Source organism: Pelobates fuscus, chromosome 3 (genome assembly GCF_036172605.1).
Source record: "Pelobates fuscus isolate aPelFus1 chromosome 3, aPelFus1.pri, whole genome shotgun sequence".
Classification (NCBI taxonomy): domain Eukaryota; kingdom Metazoa; phylum Chordata; class Amphibia; order Anura; family Pelobatidae; genus Pelobates; species Pelobates fuscus.
Window position 1 is genome coordinate 56619856 of NC_086319.1, and position 18064 is coordinate 56637919.

Below are 18064 nucleotides of genomic sequence, written 5' to 3' on the forward strand. Positions count from 1 at the left end.
ACCAATTCTGCTAACAGTCCATTACTTTTGTAACAATTTGATGGGTTGTAGTTGTTTCCTATCTTAGATAGATGCTCCTATTTAGTCATATTTCGGTCTTTATTTAAATAACTTCCTCAATATATTGTTACTGTATTCCCTTTTAATTTCCTCTCTCAGTGTTCCACCCTGTGTTTTTAAACATTCTAACCAGACTCCCCCACATTCCATGAGATCCGTTATCTGTCAACAACCATGCCCGCCTGTCTTCCCGCCCTTCTGAGCTCTGTCTATCACAGCCCGGCTCGCTAGCACTGCGCATGCGCAGGGAGGCGATACCTAGCTGGGGGGCGTGGTTATAGTCGAACCTCAGTACGTGGGAGGAGCAGAGGCGCCATTTTTAAAAATCCCTGACAATCCCCCAGGAAAAGGGTCTGCGAGACACTGGGCATCTCTACCCTCACCTAGCCTGGTCCATTGTGATCTCCCGGAACCTGGCACGTGAGTAGCTCAAGCGCAGTTTGCCCCAGGTGAGGGCATTTGGTGATACCTGTGTGGTATAATGAGTTTTAATGCCAATACCAGGGTTTAGAAGGTTAAAAAGCCCCCCCAGCTGTTGTAGAACTACAAGTCCCATCTCTGCTTGCCAGCCTTAAGGGTGTCAGTGCAACTTGGGAGTTGTAGTCCAGCAACAGCTGGAGGTTTTACTTTCTTGTCTCCCCCTGATCAGAAGGTACATGGAGGTGCTCTGCCTTTTATTGTATTACTGTATGACCCTGCAGCCCTCTCCTTATATAATGCCCAGTAACGGAGACAGAACTGATATGTTAAAATAATCTTTAATATTATCTTTTTATTGATTAGCTGAGGAAGGTAGGAGTGTTTTAAACTATTCCATTTATTCCTCCTGCTGGCTTGCAAGTTACTGTTTTGGTTTTTTTTTAACTTCTGTATTGCTATATATTTATGTGCTATGTGTTTTATTTTTGGATATTGTCCATCTGGGAGATGCAGTAGAAAGGCACTAGTTCATTTGAGAAGTTGCAAATCTATGCAGGAAGAAAATATCATCTTTCTTATTTTATTATTATAAGTATCCTACATATCCTCAATTAAAACTACTGCAGTGCACTGCAAACTGTGTATGTGTATGCTTTTTGCTGTTAAAGGATCAGCGTTGGTTGAATATATTTGCACAGTGTGTTGGTTATTGCTGCTGTCCCTGTTTAGGCAGTTGTCTTGGTTGCCATGGAGATAGAACGCTACTGTCGCTCAGTTAATCGCTGGAAATGCAGTCACTGAACTTGATCAGTAATGAGTTAATTCTAAACTTTGTTAAACCAGAAAATGTCCTTTCAGCTCCTACAGTAGGAATTTTCCCTGCAGAAGTCTTTGTTAGATGAGAATAAAAAAAAAAAAATTGGTAGCCTTTACTGTATTTGTGTGTTGTTTTTTTTTTGTGTTCTCTCAGATGTACCTATTATTATGTCAGTCTTCCTTGGTTTTTTTTTTTTTTTGTTTTAATTTTTATGACTGGGTTATTCAGTAATCCAGGTGTAAGAAACCTTATGGTAGTGATGTACAAAAATAATAATTTCTAGTCTTTTGGAGTGCCGTTTTTATGTCTTTTATTAAACATTTTTTTTAGCTACTTTGTTTAACCCCTTAATGACACATGACATTTGTGACATGTCATGATTCCCTTTTATTCCAGAAGTTTGGTCCTTAAGGGGTTAAATTAAATAAAGATTGTATAGAATACAAATGCATTTATTAGATTTTTATTTTTTTCAAAATTATTTTAAGTAAATATTGTCCAACAAAATGAATACGTATCCAAGAAAAAGTGTGTCCTCCTTTCAGTGGTGTATTTAGGATTTGTGCTGCCCTAGGCAGGACGGTTTCCCACCCCTTCCTGTCAAGGCCGCACTTTAACTGACAGACGCATATTCTCATATACACTGACAAACAATGACACGCACGCACTGGCTGCCGCAGGCACCGACTGACTGCCGCAGGCACCGACTGACTGCCGCAGGCACCGACTGACTGCCGCAGGCACCGACTGACTGACAGACGCACGCACTGACACACTCACACACACTGACACATACACATTTCTCCCATCACTCACAAATTATTATATTTATTTTATTTTATTAAAGCTACCCAGCCTCCCTGGGAGAGCTGGAGTGGATTACTTACCTGTCTTGTAGGGCTACTGGGCAGGCAGGCAAGGGGCGGACAGGCAGAGTGGGTGGCGAGGGAGCTTTAATCTTCCTGCTCAGCTCCCTCGCATGCCGCTTAGTGATGCTGGGAGCCGGTCTGATGTCATATTCTGGCTCCCGGCTTCATTAAGCGGCGCGGAGGGAGCTTAGCAGGAAGAGCTCAGGTGAGCATGCTCCCTCGCTGCCCGCCTCGGGGGGCTCAAAAGTGGCCAGCTCTTGAGCCCCCCAGGACACGAGGCCAGCAAGGGATCTGCCTTTGCGTTTGGGGGCAGCTTTTTGTGCCGTCCCCTGCAAAGTGCCGCCCAAGGTAGATCTTATGATTTCAGCCAAACAGGCATATCAGGGGCAGAGCCAACAGCCGCAGACTACAATAAAGGTAAGATTTTACTATATTAAGGGGGCTGGGGGAATGGGCTAGATGGTGTTTTTTATTAACACTATAAGGTCAGTAATACATGTTTGTGTTCCTTTAATTTTTTCAAGGGTTAATGAATATCCATTGTTGGTCAAAATGTTGACTTTTAGTTGGCAATCACACACACACACACACACACCTAAGGAGTGCTCGGTTGACTACTATATATATATATATATTATTTTTATATATATATATATATTGGCCGTAGTTTAAATTAGCCATATTATTATAGTAGTATATTATAGTAGAATTAATCTTTGAATACTGCGATACTCTGTTATTTTGGCATCATATATTTTATAAATAATTCATTTTCATTTGCACTATATTCTATGTATGTAATTTGTGTACCAATGTATTGTTTTTTTTGTTTTTTTTTTCTCCTTAGAGATGTTAAATTAGGTCCCACAGGGCTTATATGAAAGGGGGTGGGAGTAATGGGCAAGCCATCCACGGTTACACGTCTGGTCTTCTGAATTCTGCGTATCATTGTACTCCACCATTACTAAAAAGATGGAAGGCTATCCAGCAATGCTTTCGCAAGTCAGCGGAACCTCTGGGTTTCCTACCTCAGACACTGAGCTGCAAAAACTTTTGATTGATGAAAGAATGAGATGCGAACTTCACAAGACAAATTATCAAACCATAAAGGCAGAGCATACCAGGTACCGTTTTAGCTAATGGTTTTATGTGGTGTTTTTTTGTTTGTTTTTCTTCTGCGTATGATTTACTAGTGGTATTTTATTTATAATCATAGGAAAATTGTATATCTCATTTTGCAGGACTTATGGTCCATCGTTAAACGATTGACAGAAATATTCTAAACATATACAATTATGTTTTTCAGTTTAGTTAATATTATATTGGCACACGATATACAAGGTGAATTGATCCATAACAAGCCATTCTGGTGTTACAGCTACACAAACCACCTGCTTTTAGATTATAACATTAAGGCTTATTCATATTATGTGGGTTTTGTATTTGTATTTTGATCTCTAAATCCCTGGGTTATTAGACAGCCTTCCTTCTACATGTGCCTCATTAATGGTGCCCAGAGACTACATAAGTTACTGGAGAGGCTTGTCTATGGAATAATCTCCTGGGTAAGGAGAGACTTATTTTATGAAGATTCATTTCCTATTTAAATCTTCGTACCAGGTTGAAATGTTCCAAACAAGGAACTTTGAAGCAGTTGTGGGCTCAGACTGTTAGGACCACAAAATGCGACTCTTTATTTCTATTATATATTTAAAAAAAAAATAATAATAATAATAATTATGGTTGTTTGCTTTGGTTTTCAACATTGCATGTCTATATATTATAAAGTAGTAAGACGCCTGATAAACAGGATCTTTTGTAGTGTGTCCACAGAATCTTAGGTAGGGGATAACCCTTGATTATTTAATAAATATAGAGACTGGGGGTGGACCCGAGCCCAAAAGAGCTCAGGGACACCAAGAAAGATTCTATGAGTCTACTCTTAGTGGACTGAAAATAAAAAACACCTTTATTATAGGGTACAAATTCCCCAAAAGAAGTAAAGGAAACTTATAAATAATGCTAACACATCTAATAAAAAAGTGGGAGGTGGTAATATGTGTATCAGAGAAAGGAGTGAGCAATAAAATATTACACTGTCCACTACTTGAAACCGTATAGTCAAGGGTTTCTTATACATGTGGTTAGTGTGGAAAGTAGATAGTAATCATAGCTTGAGCGATCTAACAGGCCTTTGGGGGAGATAAGAACAAGAATAGTATCTCTAATAAATAGACCCGTTAACTTAGTTGCTAGTAGGATTGATACAGATAGTCATTGAAGCCTTAGACAGAGTATCCATTATATCCAAAACTAGCAAATCTTGTGTTATAGATCGCTATTGCTTCAAAATACTGAGCTTCACCACAGTGCTTGAGACTAGCTTGTCTATGTAAGGGGTTAAATGCCCAAAACAGTGGCTTAGTATATAGTGCACAGACCAATAGTGGAAATGCTATTGCTTATATTGAAAAGCCACTGAGTTGCACTCTAGTATCTAAAAAGGGTATCCATATATGGAGCTAAATGCCCCCAAATGGTTAATGTATCGCTTATATAGATCTTAGAGAGCTCATAATGATATATTATTCTGCAGAGCTTTAGAACTTGTGATCTCTCCAAATGATTCAGTAGCAAAGCTTAAGAAAAACTGATATTCATGCTATTGCTTCTTATTGAAGAGCCACTCCGTTTCACTCTAGTATCTAAAAAAAGCTATCCATATAAGGAGCTAAATGCCCCCAAGTGGTTAGTATACCGCTTATATAGATCTTTAGAAAATTCATACAGAAAAATGATTTCTTAGAAAAAGTCCTGTTGCACAGACTTAAGGAGCAAGTATAACATAGAAACCCCTATTTGAGAAGTTACTAAGTGAAACTTCCCGGTCATTTAACTATGAGAAGCGCCAAATTGCTCTAATCTGGTATCAGCATCAGTCTCCTATATTCTCATCCACCTCCCTCCACCTAGTGAACACACACAAAGTGCTGGTGATCGTTAAAAAAGCATAACCTAACGCACGTTTCGGCGCTATGCGAGCGCCTTTCTCAAAGGTAAATGTGACACTGCCGCCCGCTCGTTTTTATATCTCTTTACTTTTGGCTGGTAGCCTATCACGGGGCGCATCTATTCAGATTCACTCGCGCCAAAATTAGGATGGGCGGTCTATGCGTCATAGCTCCGCCCATCCACGTCAATGGGGGTGTGTATAGATGCTGCCGACCATGTGATGCAGTTAATACCATGACCTAAAAAGGTATGGGGTTACGGGGCATTCTTCTTGCGCTTAGTGCATCAATTGTGATGGATGGATTACATCCCCAATATGGGATTGTAAAGCATCCTTGCTGTACATCATGCACTCATTCGAAGGAATAATATTGATTGCTGAGATATATGTATATAGAGGGCGTATAACTAACACTCCCAATGGTGTGTTAAACTTTTACATCTCATGAACACCCAGTTCACTGGGAATACACCAGAAGGATAATTACATAGTGGTTGTCCTAGAGATATGAGTTATACACACGGTTCAATGAGGTGCGGTATAGCTAGGGCGTGATTACATTATTTAAGGGTACAGTTACTAAAAAGAATCCTGTAGACTGTATAGTAACTCAATGTAAGTTCCCTTGGTTCCTATACTGCCCTATTGCATAGTTGGGAGTGTAATCTATATGTTACGAAAGTATCACATTTTGAGTTAGCTTGTGTTAAGTATTGTAACCCTCATATATCTTAGGTGTAGAATTATGTCACGAGTAGACAAACTCTTTATACAATTATACATATTTACATATTTACAAATTTACACTTAGGTACACTCAACTAATGAAGGGAGTGAATGTGAACCCCTCGTTGAGTCCGTTGGGTGATAAGGTGTCTAGTTTATGGATCCAGTAACATTCCCTTCTTTTGAGGGCCTGGTCCAGATCGCCTCCTCTTCTACCCATCTGGATCTTCTCGATGCCTGCAAATTTGATGCAGCGGGGTGTGTCCATATGTTGGGACCTAACATGTCTGGCTACTGGGGTATCCCTACTTGATGTCACTGAGTGGACATGTTCCATTATTCGTTTTTTGAATGGACGTATGGTTTTACCAACGTATTTCATTCCACATTTACATGTTAGTAAGTAGACCATTCCAGACGTATTGCAATTAAAAAATTGTTTTATGGGAATAGTAGTGGTATCAGTTGAATCAGTGATTTGTTTAGATCCCTTAGCTATGAACCCACATGCTACGCATCTCCCACATTGATATGTGCCCTGCACCGTTAGCCAATTCTTAGATGTATGTCTAGATGTAGATAGGTGGCTGGGTACTAATATATCTTTAATATTTCTACCTCTCCTGGCCGTAATAGACACTCTCGAGGGGATGATGTCCCTTAGGTGTGAGTCTTGTGTCAAGAGTGGCCAGAATCGGTTTAAGATCTTTTTTGCTTCCTCCCAGCCCGCATCATAGTTGGCTATACATCTGATTTGTTTATCCGTATTCTTTTTGTTGTTTTGCAGAAGTATTTCACGGTCACTATCTAGTGCCCTTTGGTAGGCTTGTTTCAGGCATCTTATAGGGTACCCTCTTTCTCTAAATCTTTCTCTTAGTATCCTGGCTTTTATCTTGAAATCCTCAATTGATGAGCAATTTCTTCTTAGCCTGAGGTACTGTCCCACTGGAATGCCTCTTTTCAGGGGAGTGGGATGATAGCTCTCCCATCTAAGCATATTGTTTGTCGAAGTGGGTTTGCGGAAGAGGGTAGTGTTGATCATCAGGGATTCGGATATTGTAAATGTACAGTCAAGAAAATTGACGACTTGATCACCGAATTCCATGGTGAACTTCAAGTTTATAGTGTTCACATTCAATATTGCTACAAATTCTTCAAAGGCTTGTCTGGTTCCTCTCCATATCACTAGGATATCATCTATGTACCGTTTCCATGCATAGATGAAGTCCGTATAGTGTGAATTTTGTGCAGAGAACACAACCTCACTTTCCCACCAACCCAGGTGCAGGTTGGCATATGCTGGGGCACAAGATGTCCCCATAGCAGTCCCCTGCACCTGGTGGTAGTATTTGTTCTGAAATAAGAAGAAATTGTGAGTCAAGATGAATTTCAGTAGGTCTAGTACAAACTTTGTATGGGTGTCATGTTCTGGACCTCTTTTTTCCAGAAAATAACCCACATGGTCTAGCCCACTTGAGTGTGGAATAGATGAATATAAGCCCTCTACGTCCAGGCTACAGAGTACTGACCCTCTTGGTACTGTCAATGATTTCAAGTATTTTAGAGTGTCCTTTGTGTCCTTGAGGTAGGAGGGTAAGGTTTCTACATATGGTCTTAGGATTTTGTCCACATATATGCTCCCTTTGCTAGTAAAATTATTGGACCCTGAAACGATGGGTCTAGCTGTGAGTGTTTCATATTGTTTGTGGATTTTAGGTAGACCATAGAAAGTTGAGGTTGTTGGACATTTTATGAAGATACTACCATATTCTTCTTTCGTCAAGATGCCATCGTCAAATGCCTGATCTAGGAGTTTTTTGTACTCCATTTGGTATTTGATAGATGGGTCACTGGTCAGTACTCTATAGGTCTCATTGTCCAGGAGGATATTTTCAATTGTTTGTACATAGTGCGGTCTATTCATTACCACAATGTTACCGCCTTTATCCGCCGGTTTGATAATGATATTGTCATTATCTTTTAAGCTGCAGAGGGCTTTCCATTCTATCTTGGATAGGTTACCTTTGGGTTTTATGGTAAGCATATCCGTGTTGATCAGTTTTATCATATTGGTGGTGGATTCTACAAACATGTCAATATTCTTGAACTCTCTTATATTCGGGGTAAATTTACTTTTGGGACGCAGGTTTGTGTATGGAGTAGATATAACCGTATCATCATTGTCCTCTAATAAGGTGACCAGTTCCTGTAAGCATTGGTACTCTCTTAGGTTAAATCCCAGTTCTTTCGCCCTTTTTTCATCTTTGATTTTAAAGAATTTATGTAGGGCTAGTTTCCTGCCAAACAAATTGACGTCCTTAATCCATTCAAAATGGTTGAATGGGGGGATTGGGACAAAAGAGAGTCCTCTCATCAGGACTTCTATTTGGATAGAGGTAAGAGTGATGTCTGATAGGTTGACTACTCTCATATCCTTGTTTAATATCTCCTGCGTGCCCTGCCCCTGTTCCTGGTTTGTCTGTAGTTCTGTGTTTCCCCCTCCCGAGGGGACTGACCTAAAAAAGTCACTCCTTTTTTGAGGATTCCTTTACTGCCCTGTTGTTTACGATTACTACTGGTAGTGGGGGTTGGTTCACTATCTGTGTCAGAAGTTTCATATTCGGATGTTTCATAGTGGTCTGAATCCATCCTCATAGTTTTTTTGAAACGTCTATACACGTTACCTTTTTTGTAGTCGTCATTATCACGGACAAATTTCCCGTGTTTACGGCTCTTTATATTGTTCTGATATTTGTTCAAATTTTGTTCTAATCTTTGTTCTTGTGTGCCGAAAGAAGGATCATCCTTGCAACTTTGTATATCCTCTATTGCGGTCTTAACTTTCTCATTGACAGTTTTTAATCTGTCTGCCTCAAATCTTTGTAGGATGTCCATAAATTTTTTTGAACAAGTATCAGCTGCTTCCTCCCATTCTTTCAATAGTGCAGGGTCATCCATTTCTATATTCGGTGTGGTCTGGATCCTAAGGCCCCTCGGTATCATAGACTTGCTTTGATATTTTTGTAGAGAGGTTATTTCCCACCCCAACCTTATCTGTTGTTTGCACATATTGGATAGATTCCTGAACTTGAGGTTAATATTATCATGTTCAGGTAAATACGTTACATCTTTATCCGAGAAAACGGATTCGACATCTGTACACCATTGATTAGGTTCCTTGAGTTGAGACAAGAAATTTGCCATATCGGAATGTTATAAATATCGTATTTATGAGAGAATCATATATGTAAGAGTTGACACACTGGGATTGGTATTAAAACCTCTATTAGATAGATAAATGATTATAAAGTAGTAAGACGCCTGATAAACAGGATCTTTTGTAGTGTGTCCACAGAATCTTAGGTAGGGGATAACCCTTGATTATTTAATAAATATAGAGACTGGGGGTGGACCCGAGCCCAAAAGAGCTCAGGGACACCAAGAAAGATTCTATGAGTCTACTCTTAGTGGACTGAAAATAAAAAACACCTTTATTATAGGGTACAAATTCCCCAAAAGAAGTAAAGGAAACTTATAAATAATGCTAACACATCTAATAAAAAAGTGGGAGGTGGTAATATGTGTATCAGAGAAAGGAGTGAGCAATAAAATATTACACTGTCCACTACTTGAAACCGTATAGTCAAGGGTTTCTTATACATGTGGTTAGTGTGGAAAGTAGATAGTAATCATAGCTTGAGCGATCTAACAGGCCTTTGGGGGAGATAAGAACAAGAATAGTATCTCTAATAAATAGACCCGTTAACTTAGTTGCTAGTAGGATTGATACAGATAGTCATTGAAGCCTTAGACAGAGTATCCATTATATCCAAAACTAGCAAATCTTGTGTTATAGATCGCTATTGCTTCAAAATACTGAGCTTCACCACAGTGCTTGAGACTAGCTTGTCTATGTAAGGGGTTAAATGCCCAAAACAGTGGCTTAGTATATAGTGCACAGACCAATAGTGGAAATGCTATTGCTTATATTGAAAAGCCACTGAGTTGCACTCTAGTATCTAAAAAGGGTATCCATATATGGAGCTAAATGCCCCCAAATGGTTAATGTATCGCTTATATAGATCTTAGAGAGCTCATAATGATATATTATTCTGCAGAGCTTTAGAACTTGTGATCTCTCCAAATGATTCAGTAGCAAAGCTTAAGAAAAACTGATATTCATGCTATTGCTTCTTATTGAAGAGCCACTCCGTTTCACTCTAGTATCTAAAAAAAGCTATCCATATAAGGAGCTAAATGCCCCCAAGTGGTTAGTATACCGCTTATATAGATCTTTAGAAAATTCATACAGAAAAATGATTTCTTAGAAAAAGTCCTGTTGCACAGACTTAAGGAGCAAGTATAACATAGAAACCCCTATTTGAGAAGTTACTAAGTGAAACTTCCCGGTCATTTAACTATGAGAAGCGCCAAATTGCTCTAATCTGGTATCAGCATCAGTCTCCTATATTCTCATCCACCTCCCTCCACCTAGTGAACACACACAAAGTGCTGGTGATCGTTAAAAAAGCATAACCTAACGCACGTTTCGGCGCTATGCGAGCGCCTTTCTCAAAGGTAAATGTGACACTGCCGCCCGCTCGTTTTTATATCTCTTTACTTTTGGCTGGTAGCCTATCACGGGGCGCATCTATTCAGATTCACTCGCGCCAAAATTAGGATGGGCGGTCTATGCGTCATAGCTCCGCCCATCCACGTCAATGGGGGTGTGTATAGATGCTGCCGACCATGTGATGCAGTTAATACCATGACCTAAAAAGGTATGGGGTTACGGGGCATTCTTCTTGCGCTTAGTGCATCAATTGTGATGGATGGATTACATCCCCAATATGGGATTGTAAAGCATCCTTGCTGTACATCATGCACTCATTCGAAGGAATAATATTGATTGCTGAGATATATGTATATAGAGGGCGTATAACTAACACTCCCAATGGTGTGTTAAACTTTTACATCTCATGAACACCCAGTTCACTGGGAATACACCAGAAGGATAATTACATAGTGGTTGTCCTAGAGATATGAGTTATACACACGGTTCAATGAGGTGCGGTATAGCTAGGGCGTGATTACATTATTTAAGGGTACAGTTACTAAAAAGAATCCTGTAGACTGTATAGTAACTCAATGTAAGTTCCCTTGGTTCCTATACTGCCCTATTGCATAGTTGGGAGTGTAATCTATATGTTACGAAAGTATCACATTTTGAGTTAGCTTGTGTTAAGTATTGTAACCCTCATAAACCCTCAGTCCCCTGCACCTGGTGGTAGTATTTGTTCTGAAATAAGAAGAAATTGTGAGTCAAGATGAATTTCAGTAGGTCTAGTACAAACTTTGTATGGGTGTCATGTTCTGGACCTCTTTTTTCCAGAAAATAACCCACATGGTCTAGCCCACTTGAGTGTGGAATAGATGAATATAAGCCCTCTACGTCCAGGCTACAGAGTACTGACCCTCTTGGTACTGTCAATGATTTCAAGTATTTTAGAGTGTCCTTTGTGTCCTTGAGGTAGGAGGGTAAGGTTTCTACATATGGTCTTAGGATTTTGTCCACATATATGCTCCCTTTGCTAGTAAAATTATTGGACCCTGAAACGATGGGTCTAGCTGTGAGTGTTTCATATTGTTTGTGGATTTTAGGTAGACCATAGAAAGTTGAGGTTGTTGGACATTTTATGAAGATACTACCATATTCTTCTTTCGTCAAGATGCCATCGTCAAATGCCTGATCTAGGAGTTTTTTGTACTCCATTTGGTATTTGATAGATGGGTCACTGGTCAGTACTCTATAGGTCTCATTGTCCAGGAGGATATTTTCAATTGTTTGTACATAGTGCGGTCTATTCATTACCACAATGTTACCGCCTTTATCCGCCGGTTTGATAATGATATTGTCATTATCTTTTAAGCTGCAGAGGGCTTTCCATTCTATCTTGGATAGGTTACCTTTGGGTTTTATGGTAAGCATATCCGTGTTGATCAGTTTTATCATATTGGTGGTGGATTCTACAAACATGTCAATATTCTTGAACTCTCTTATATTCGGGGTAAATTTACTTTTGGGACGCAGGTTTGTGTATGGAGTAGATATAACCGTATCATCATTGTCCTCTAATAAGGTGACCAGTTCCTGTAAGCATTGGTACTCTCTTAGGTTAAATCCCAGTTCTTTCGCCCTTTTTTCATCTTTGATTTTAAAGAATTTATGTAGGGCTAGTTTCCTGCCAAACAAATTGACGTCCTTAATCCATTCAAAATGGTTGAATGGGGGGATTGGGACAAAAGAGAGTCCTCTCATCAGGACTTCTATTTGGATAGAGGTAAGAGTGATGTCTGATAGGTTGACTACTCTCATATCCTTGTTTAATATCTCCTGCGTGCCCTGCCCCTGTTCAAAAGAAGGGAATGTTACTGGATCCATAAACTAGACACCTTATCACCCAAAGGACTCAACGAGGGGTTCACATTCACTCCCTTCATTAGTTGAGTGTACCTAAGTGTAAATTTGTAAATATGTAAATATGTATAATTGTATAAAGAGTTTGTCTACTCGTGACATAATTCTACACCTAAGATATATGAGGGTTACAATACTTAACACAAGCTAACTCAAAATGTGATACTTTCGTAACATATAGATTACACTCCCAACTATGCAATAGGGCAGTATAGGAACCAAGGGAACTTACATTGAGTTACTATACAGTCTACAGGATTCTTTTTAGTAACTGTACCCTTAAATAATGTAATCACGCCCTAGCTATACCGCACCTCATTGAACCGTGTGTATAACTCATATCTCTAGGACAACCACTATGTAATTATCCTTCTGGTGTATTCCCAGTGAACTGGGTGTTCATGAGATGTAAAAGTTTAACACACCATTGGGAGTGTTAGTTATACGCCCTCTATATACATATATCTCAGCAATCAATATTATTCCTTCGAATGAGTGCATGATGTACAGCAAGGATGCTTTACAATCCCATATTGGGGATGTAATCCATCCATCACAATTGATGCACTAAGCGCAAGAAGAATGCCCCGTAACCCCATACCTTTTTAGGTCATGGTATTAACTGCATCACATGGTCGGCAGCATCTATACACACCCCCATTGACGTGGATGGGCGGAGCTATGACGCATAGACCGCCCATCCTAATTTTGGCGCGAGTGAATCTGAATAGATGCGCCCCGTGATAGGCTACCAGCCAAAAGTAAAGAGATATAAAAACGAGCGGGCGGCAGTGTCACATTTACCTTTGAGAAAGGCGCTCGCATAGCGCCGAAACGTGCGTTAGGTTATGCTTTTTTAACGATCACCAGCACTTTGTGTGTGTTCACTAGGTGGAGGGAGGTGGATGAGAATATAGGAGACTGATGCTGATACCAGATTAGAGCAATTTGGCGCTTCTCATAGTTAAATGACCGGGAAGTTTCACTTAGTAACTTCTCAAATAGGGGTTTCTATGTTATACTTGCTCCTTAAGTCTGTGCAACAGGACTTTTTCTAAGAAATCATTTTTCTGTATGAATTTTCTAAAGATCTATATAAGCGGTATACTAACCACTTGGGGGCATTTAGCTCCTTATATGGATAGCTTTTTTTAGATACTAGAGTGAAACGGAGTGGCTCTTCAATAAGAAGCAATAGCATGAATATCAGTTTTTCTTAAGCTTTGCTACTGAATCATTTGGAGAGATCACAAGTTCTAAAGCTCTGCAGAATAATATATCATTATGAGCTCTCTAAGATCTATATAAGCGATACATTAACCATTTGGGGGCATTTAGCTCCATATATGGATACCCTTTTTAGATACTAGAGTGCAACTCAGTGGCTTTTCAATATAAGCAATAGCATTTCCACTATTGGTCTGTGCACTATATACTAAGCCACTGTTTTGGGCATTTAACCCCTTACATAGACAAGCTAGTCTCAAGCACTGTGGTGAAGCTCAGTATTTTGAAGCAATAGCGATCTATAACACAAGATTTGCTAGTTTTGGATATAATGGATACTCTGTCTAAGGCTTCAATGACTATCTGTATCAATCCTACTAGCAACTAAGTTAACGGGTCTATTTATTAGAGATACTATTCTTGTTCTTATCTCCCCCAAAGGCCTGTTAGATCGCTCAAGCTATGATTACTATCTACTTTCCACACTAACCACATGTATAAGAAACCCTTGACTATACGGTTTCAAGTAGTGGACAGTGTAATATTTTATTGCTCACTCCTTTCTCTGATACACATATTACCACCTCCCACTTTTTTATTAGATGTGTTAGCATTATTTATAAGTTTCCTTTACTTCTTTTGGGGAATTTGTACCCTATAATAAAGGTGTTTTTTATTTTCAGTCCACTAAGAGTAGACTCATAGAATCTTTCTTGGTGTCCCTGAGCTCTTTTGGGCTCGGGTCCACCCCCAGTCTCTATATTTATTAAATAATCAAGGGTTATCCCCTACCTAAGATTCTGTGGACACACTACAAAAGATCCTGTTTATCAGGCGTCTTACTACTTTATAATCATTTATCTATCTAATAGAGGTTTTAATACCAATCCCAGTGTGTCAACTCTTACATATATGATTCTCTCATAAATACGATATTTATAACATTCCGATATGGCAAATTTCTTGTCTCAACTCAAGGAACCTAATCAATGGTGTACAGATGTCGAATCCGTTTTCTCGGATAAAGATGTAACGTATTTACCTGAACATGATAATATTAACCTCAAGTTCAGGAATCTATCCAATATGTGCAAACAACAGATAAGGTTGGGGTGGGAAATAACCTCTCTACAAAAATATCAAAGCAAGTCTATGATACCGAGGGGCCTTAGGATCCAGACCACACCGAATATAGAAATGGATGACCCTGCACTATTGAAAGAATGGGAGGAAGCAGCTGATACTTGTTCAAAAAAATTTATGGACATCCTACAAAGATTTGAGGCAGACAGATTAAAAACTGTCAATGAGAAAGTTAAGACCGCAATAGAGGATATACAAAGTTGCAAGGATGATCCTTCTTTCGGCACACAAGAACAAAGATTAGAACAAAATTTGAACAAATATCAGAACAATATAAAGAGCCGTAAACACGGGAAATTTGTCCGTGATAATGACGACTACAAAAAAGGTAACGTGTATAGACGTTTCAAAAAAACTATGAGGATGGATTCAGACCACTATGAAACATCCGAATATGAAACTTCTGACACAGATAGTGAACCAACCCCCACTACCAGTAGTAATCGTAAACAACAGGGCAGTAAAGGAATCCTCAAAAAAGGAGTGACTTTTTTAGGTCAGTCCCCTCGGGAGGGGGAAACACAGAACTACAGACAAACCAGGAACAGGGGCAGGGCACGCAGGAGATATTAAACAAGGATATGAGAGTAGTCAACCTATCAGACATCACTCTTACCTCTATCCAAATAGATACCAGGTGCAGGGGACTGCTATGGGGACATCTTGTGCCCCAGCATATGCCAACCTGCACCTGGGTTGGTGGGAAAGTGAGGTTGTGTTCTCTGCACAAAATTCACACTATACGGACTTCATCTATGCATGGAAACGGTACATAGATGATATCCTAGTGATATGGAGAGGAACCAGACAAGCCTTTGAAGAATTTGTAGCAATATTGAATGTGAACACTATAAACTTGAAGTTCACCATGGAATTCGGTGATCAAGTCGTCAATTTTCTTGACTGTACATTTACAATATCCGAATCCCTGATGATCAACACTACCCTCTTCCGCAAACCCACTTCGACAAACAATATGCTTAGATGGGAGAGCTATCATCCCACTCCCCTGAAAAGAGGCATTCCAGTGGGACAGTACCTCAGGCTAAGAAGAAATTGCTCATCAATTGAGGATTTCAAGATAAAAGCCAGGATACTAAGAGAAAGATTTAGAGAAAGAGGGTACCCTATAAGATGCCTGAAACAAGCCTACCAAAGGGCACTAGATAGTGACCGTGAAATACTTCTGCAAAACAACAAAAAGAATACGGATAAACAAATCAGATGTATAGCCAACTATGATGCGGGCTGGGAGGAAGCAAAAAAGATCTTAAACCGATTCTGGCCACTCTTGACACAAGACTCACACCTAAGGGACATCATCCCCTCGAGAGTGTCTATTACGGCCAGGAGAGGTAGAAATATTAAAGATATATTAGTACCCAGCCACCTATCTACATCTAGACATACATCTAAGAATTGGCTAACGGTGCAGGGCACATATCAATGTGGGAGATGCGTAGCATGTGGGTTCATAGCTAAGGGATCTAAACAAATCACTGATTCAACTGATACCACTACTATTCCCATAAAACAATTTTTTAATTGCAATACGTCTGGAATGGTCTACTTACTAACATGTAAATGTGGAATGAAATACGTTGGTAAAACCATACGTCCATTCAAAAAACGAATAATGGAACATGTCCACTCAGTGACATCAAGTAGGGATACCCCAGTAGCCAGACATGTTAGGTCCCAACATATGGACACACCCCGCTGCATCAAATTTGCAGGCATCGAGAAGATCCAGATGGGTAGAAGAGGAGGCGATCTGGACCAGGCCCTCAAAAGAAGGGAATGTTACTGGATCCATAAACTAGACACCTTATCACCCAAAGGACTCAACGAGGGGTTCACATTCACTCCCTTCATTAGTTGAGTGTACCTAAGTGTAAATTTGTAAATATGTAAATATGTATAATTGTATAAAGAGTTTGTCTACTCGTGACATAATTCTACACCTAAGATATATGAGGGTTACAATACTTAACACAAGCTAACTCAAAATGTGATACTTTCGTAACATATAGATTACACTCCCAACTATGCAATAGGGCAGTATAGGAACCAAGGGAACTTACATTGAGTTACTATACAGTCTACAGGATTCTTTTTAGTAACTGTACCCTTAAATAATGTAATCACGCCCTAGCTATACCGCACCTCATTGAACCGTGTGTATAACTCATATCTCTAGGACAACCACTATGTAATTATCCTTCTGGTGTATTCCCAGTGAACTGGGTGTTCATGAGATGTAAAAGTTTAACACACCATTGGGAGTGTTAGTTATACGCCCTCTATATACATATATCTCAGCAATCAATATTATTCCTTCGAATGAGTGCATGATGTACAGCAAGGATGCTTTACAATCCCATATTGGGGATGTAATCCATCCATCACAATTGATGCACTAAGCGCAAGAAGAATGCCCCGTAACCCCATACCTTTTTAGGTCATGGTATTAACTGCATCACATGGTCGGCAGCATCTATACACACCCCCATTGACGTGGATGGGCGGAGCTATGACGCATAGACCGCCCATCCTAATTTTGGCGCGAGTGAATCTGAATAGATGCGCCCCGTGATAGGCTACCAGCCAAAAGTAAAGAGATATAAAAACGAGCGGGCGGCAGTGTCACATTTACCTTTGAGAAAGGCGCTCGCATAGCGCCGAAACGTGCGTTAGGTTATGCTTTTTTAACGATCACCAGCACTTTGTGTGTGTTCACTAGGTGGAGGGAGGTGGATGAGAATATAGGAGACTGATGCTGATACCAGATTAGAGCAATTTGGCGCTTCTCATAGTTAAATGACCGGGAAGTTTCACTTAGTAACTTCTCAAATAGGGGTTTCTATGTTATACTTGCTCCTTAAGTCTGTGCAACAGGACTTTTTCTAAGAAATCATTTTTCTGTATGAATTTTCTAAAGATCTATATAAGCGGTATACTAACCACTTGGGGGCATTTAGCTCCTTATATGGATAGCTTTTTTTAGATACTAGAGTGAAACGGAGTGGCTCTTCAATAAGAAGCAATAGCATGAATATCAGTTTTTCTTAAGCTTTGCTACTGAATCATTTGGAGAGATCACAAGTTCTAAAGCTCTGCAGAATAATATATCATTATGAGCTCTCTAAGATCTATATAAGCGATACATTAACCATTTGGGGGCATTTAGCTCCATATATGGATACCCTTTTTAGATACTAGAGTGCAACTCAGTGGCTTTTCAATATAAGCAATAGCATTTCCACTATTGGTCTGTGCACTATATACTAAGCCACTGTTTTGGGCATTTA

At 39.6% G+C, this 18064-nt stretch overlaps 1 protein-coding gene across 1 annotated transcript in view; it reads left to right on the plus strand.

The window, feature by feature from the left end:
- Nucleotides 1-393: 393 nt before the first annotated feature.
- The window catches only part of CEP83 (centrosomal protein 83), a 41990-nt gene continuing 24319 nt past the window's right edge, over nucleotides 394-18064 (plus strand). Inside the window, exons 1-2 of the mRNA XM_063445153.1 lie at nucleotides 394-480; nucleotides 3014-3290. Coding sequence (XP_063301223.1) covers nucleotides 3139-3290 — 152 coding nt within the window. The 5' untranslated portion in view covers nucleotides 394-480; nucleotides 3014-3138. The remainder of the gene's footprint in view (nucleotides 481-3013; nucleotides 3291-18064) is intronic.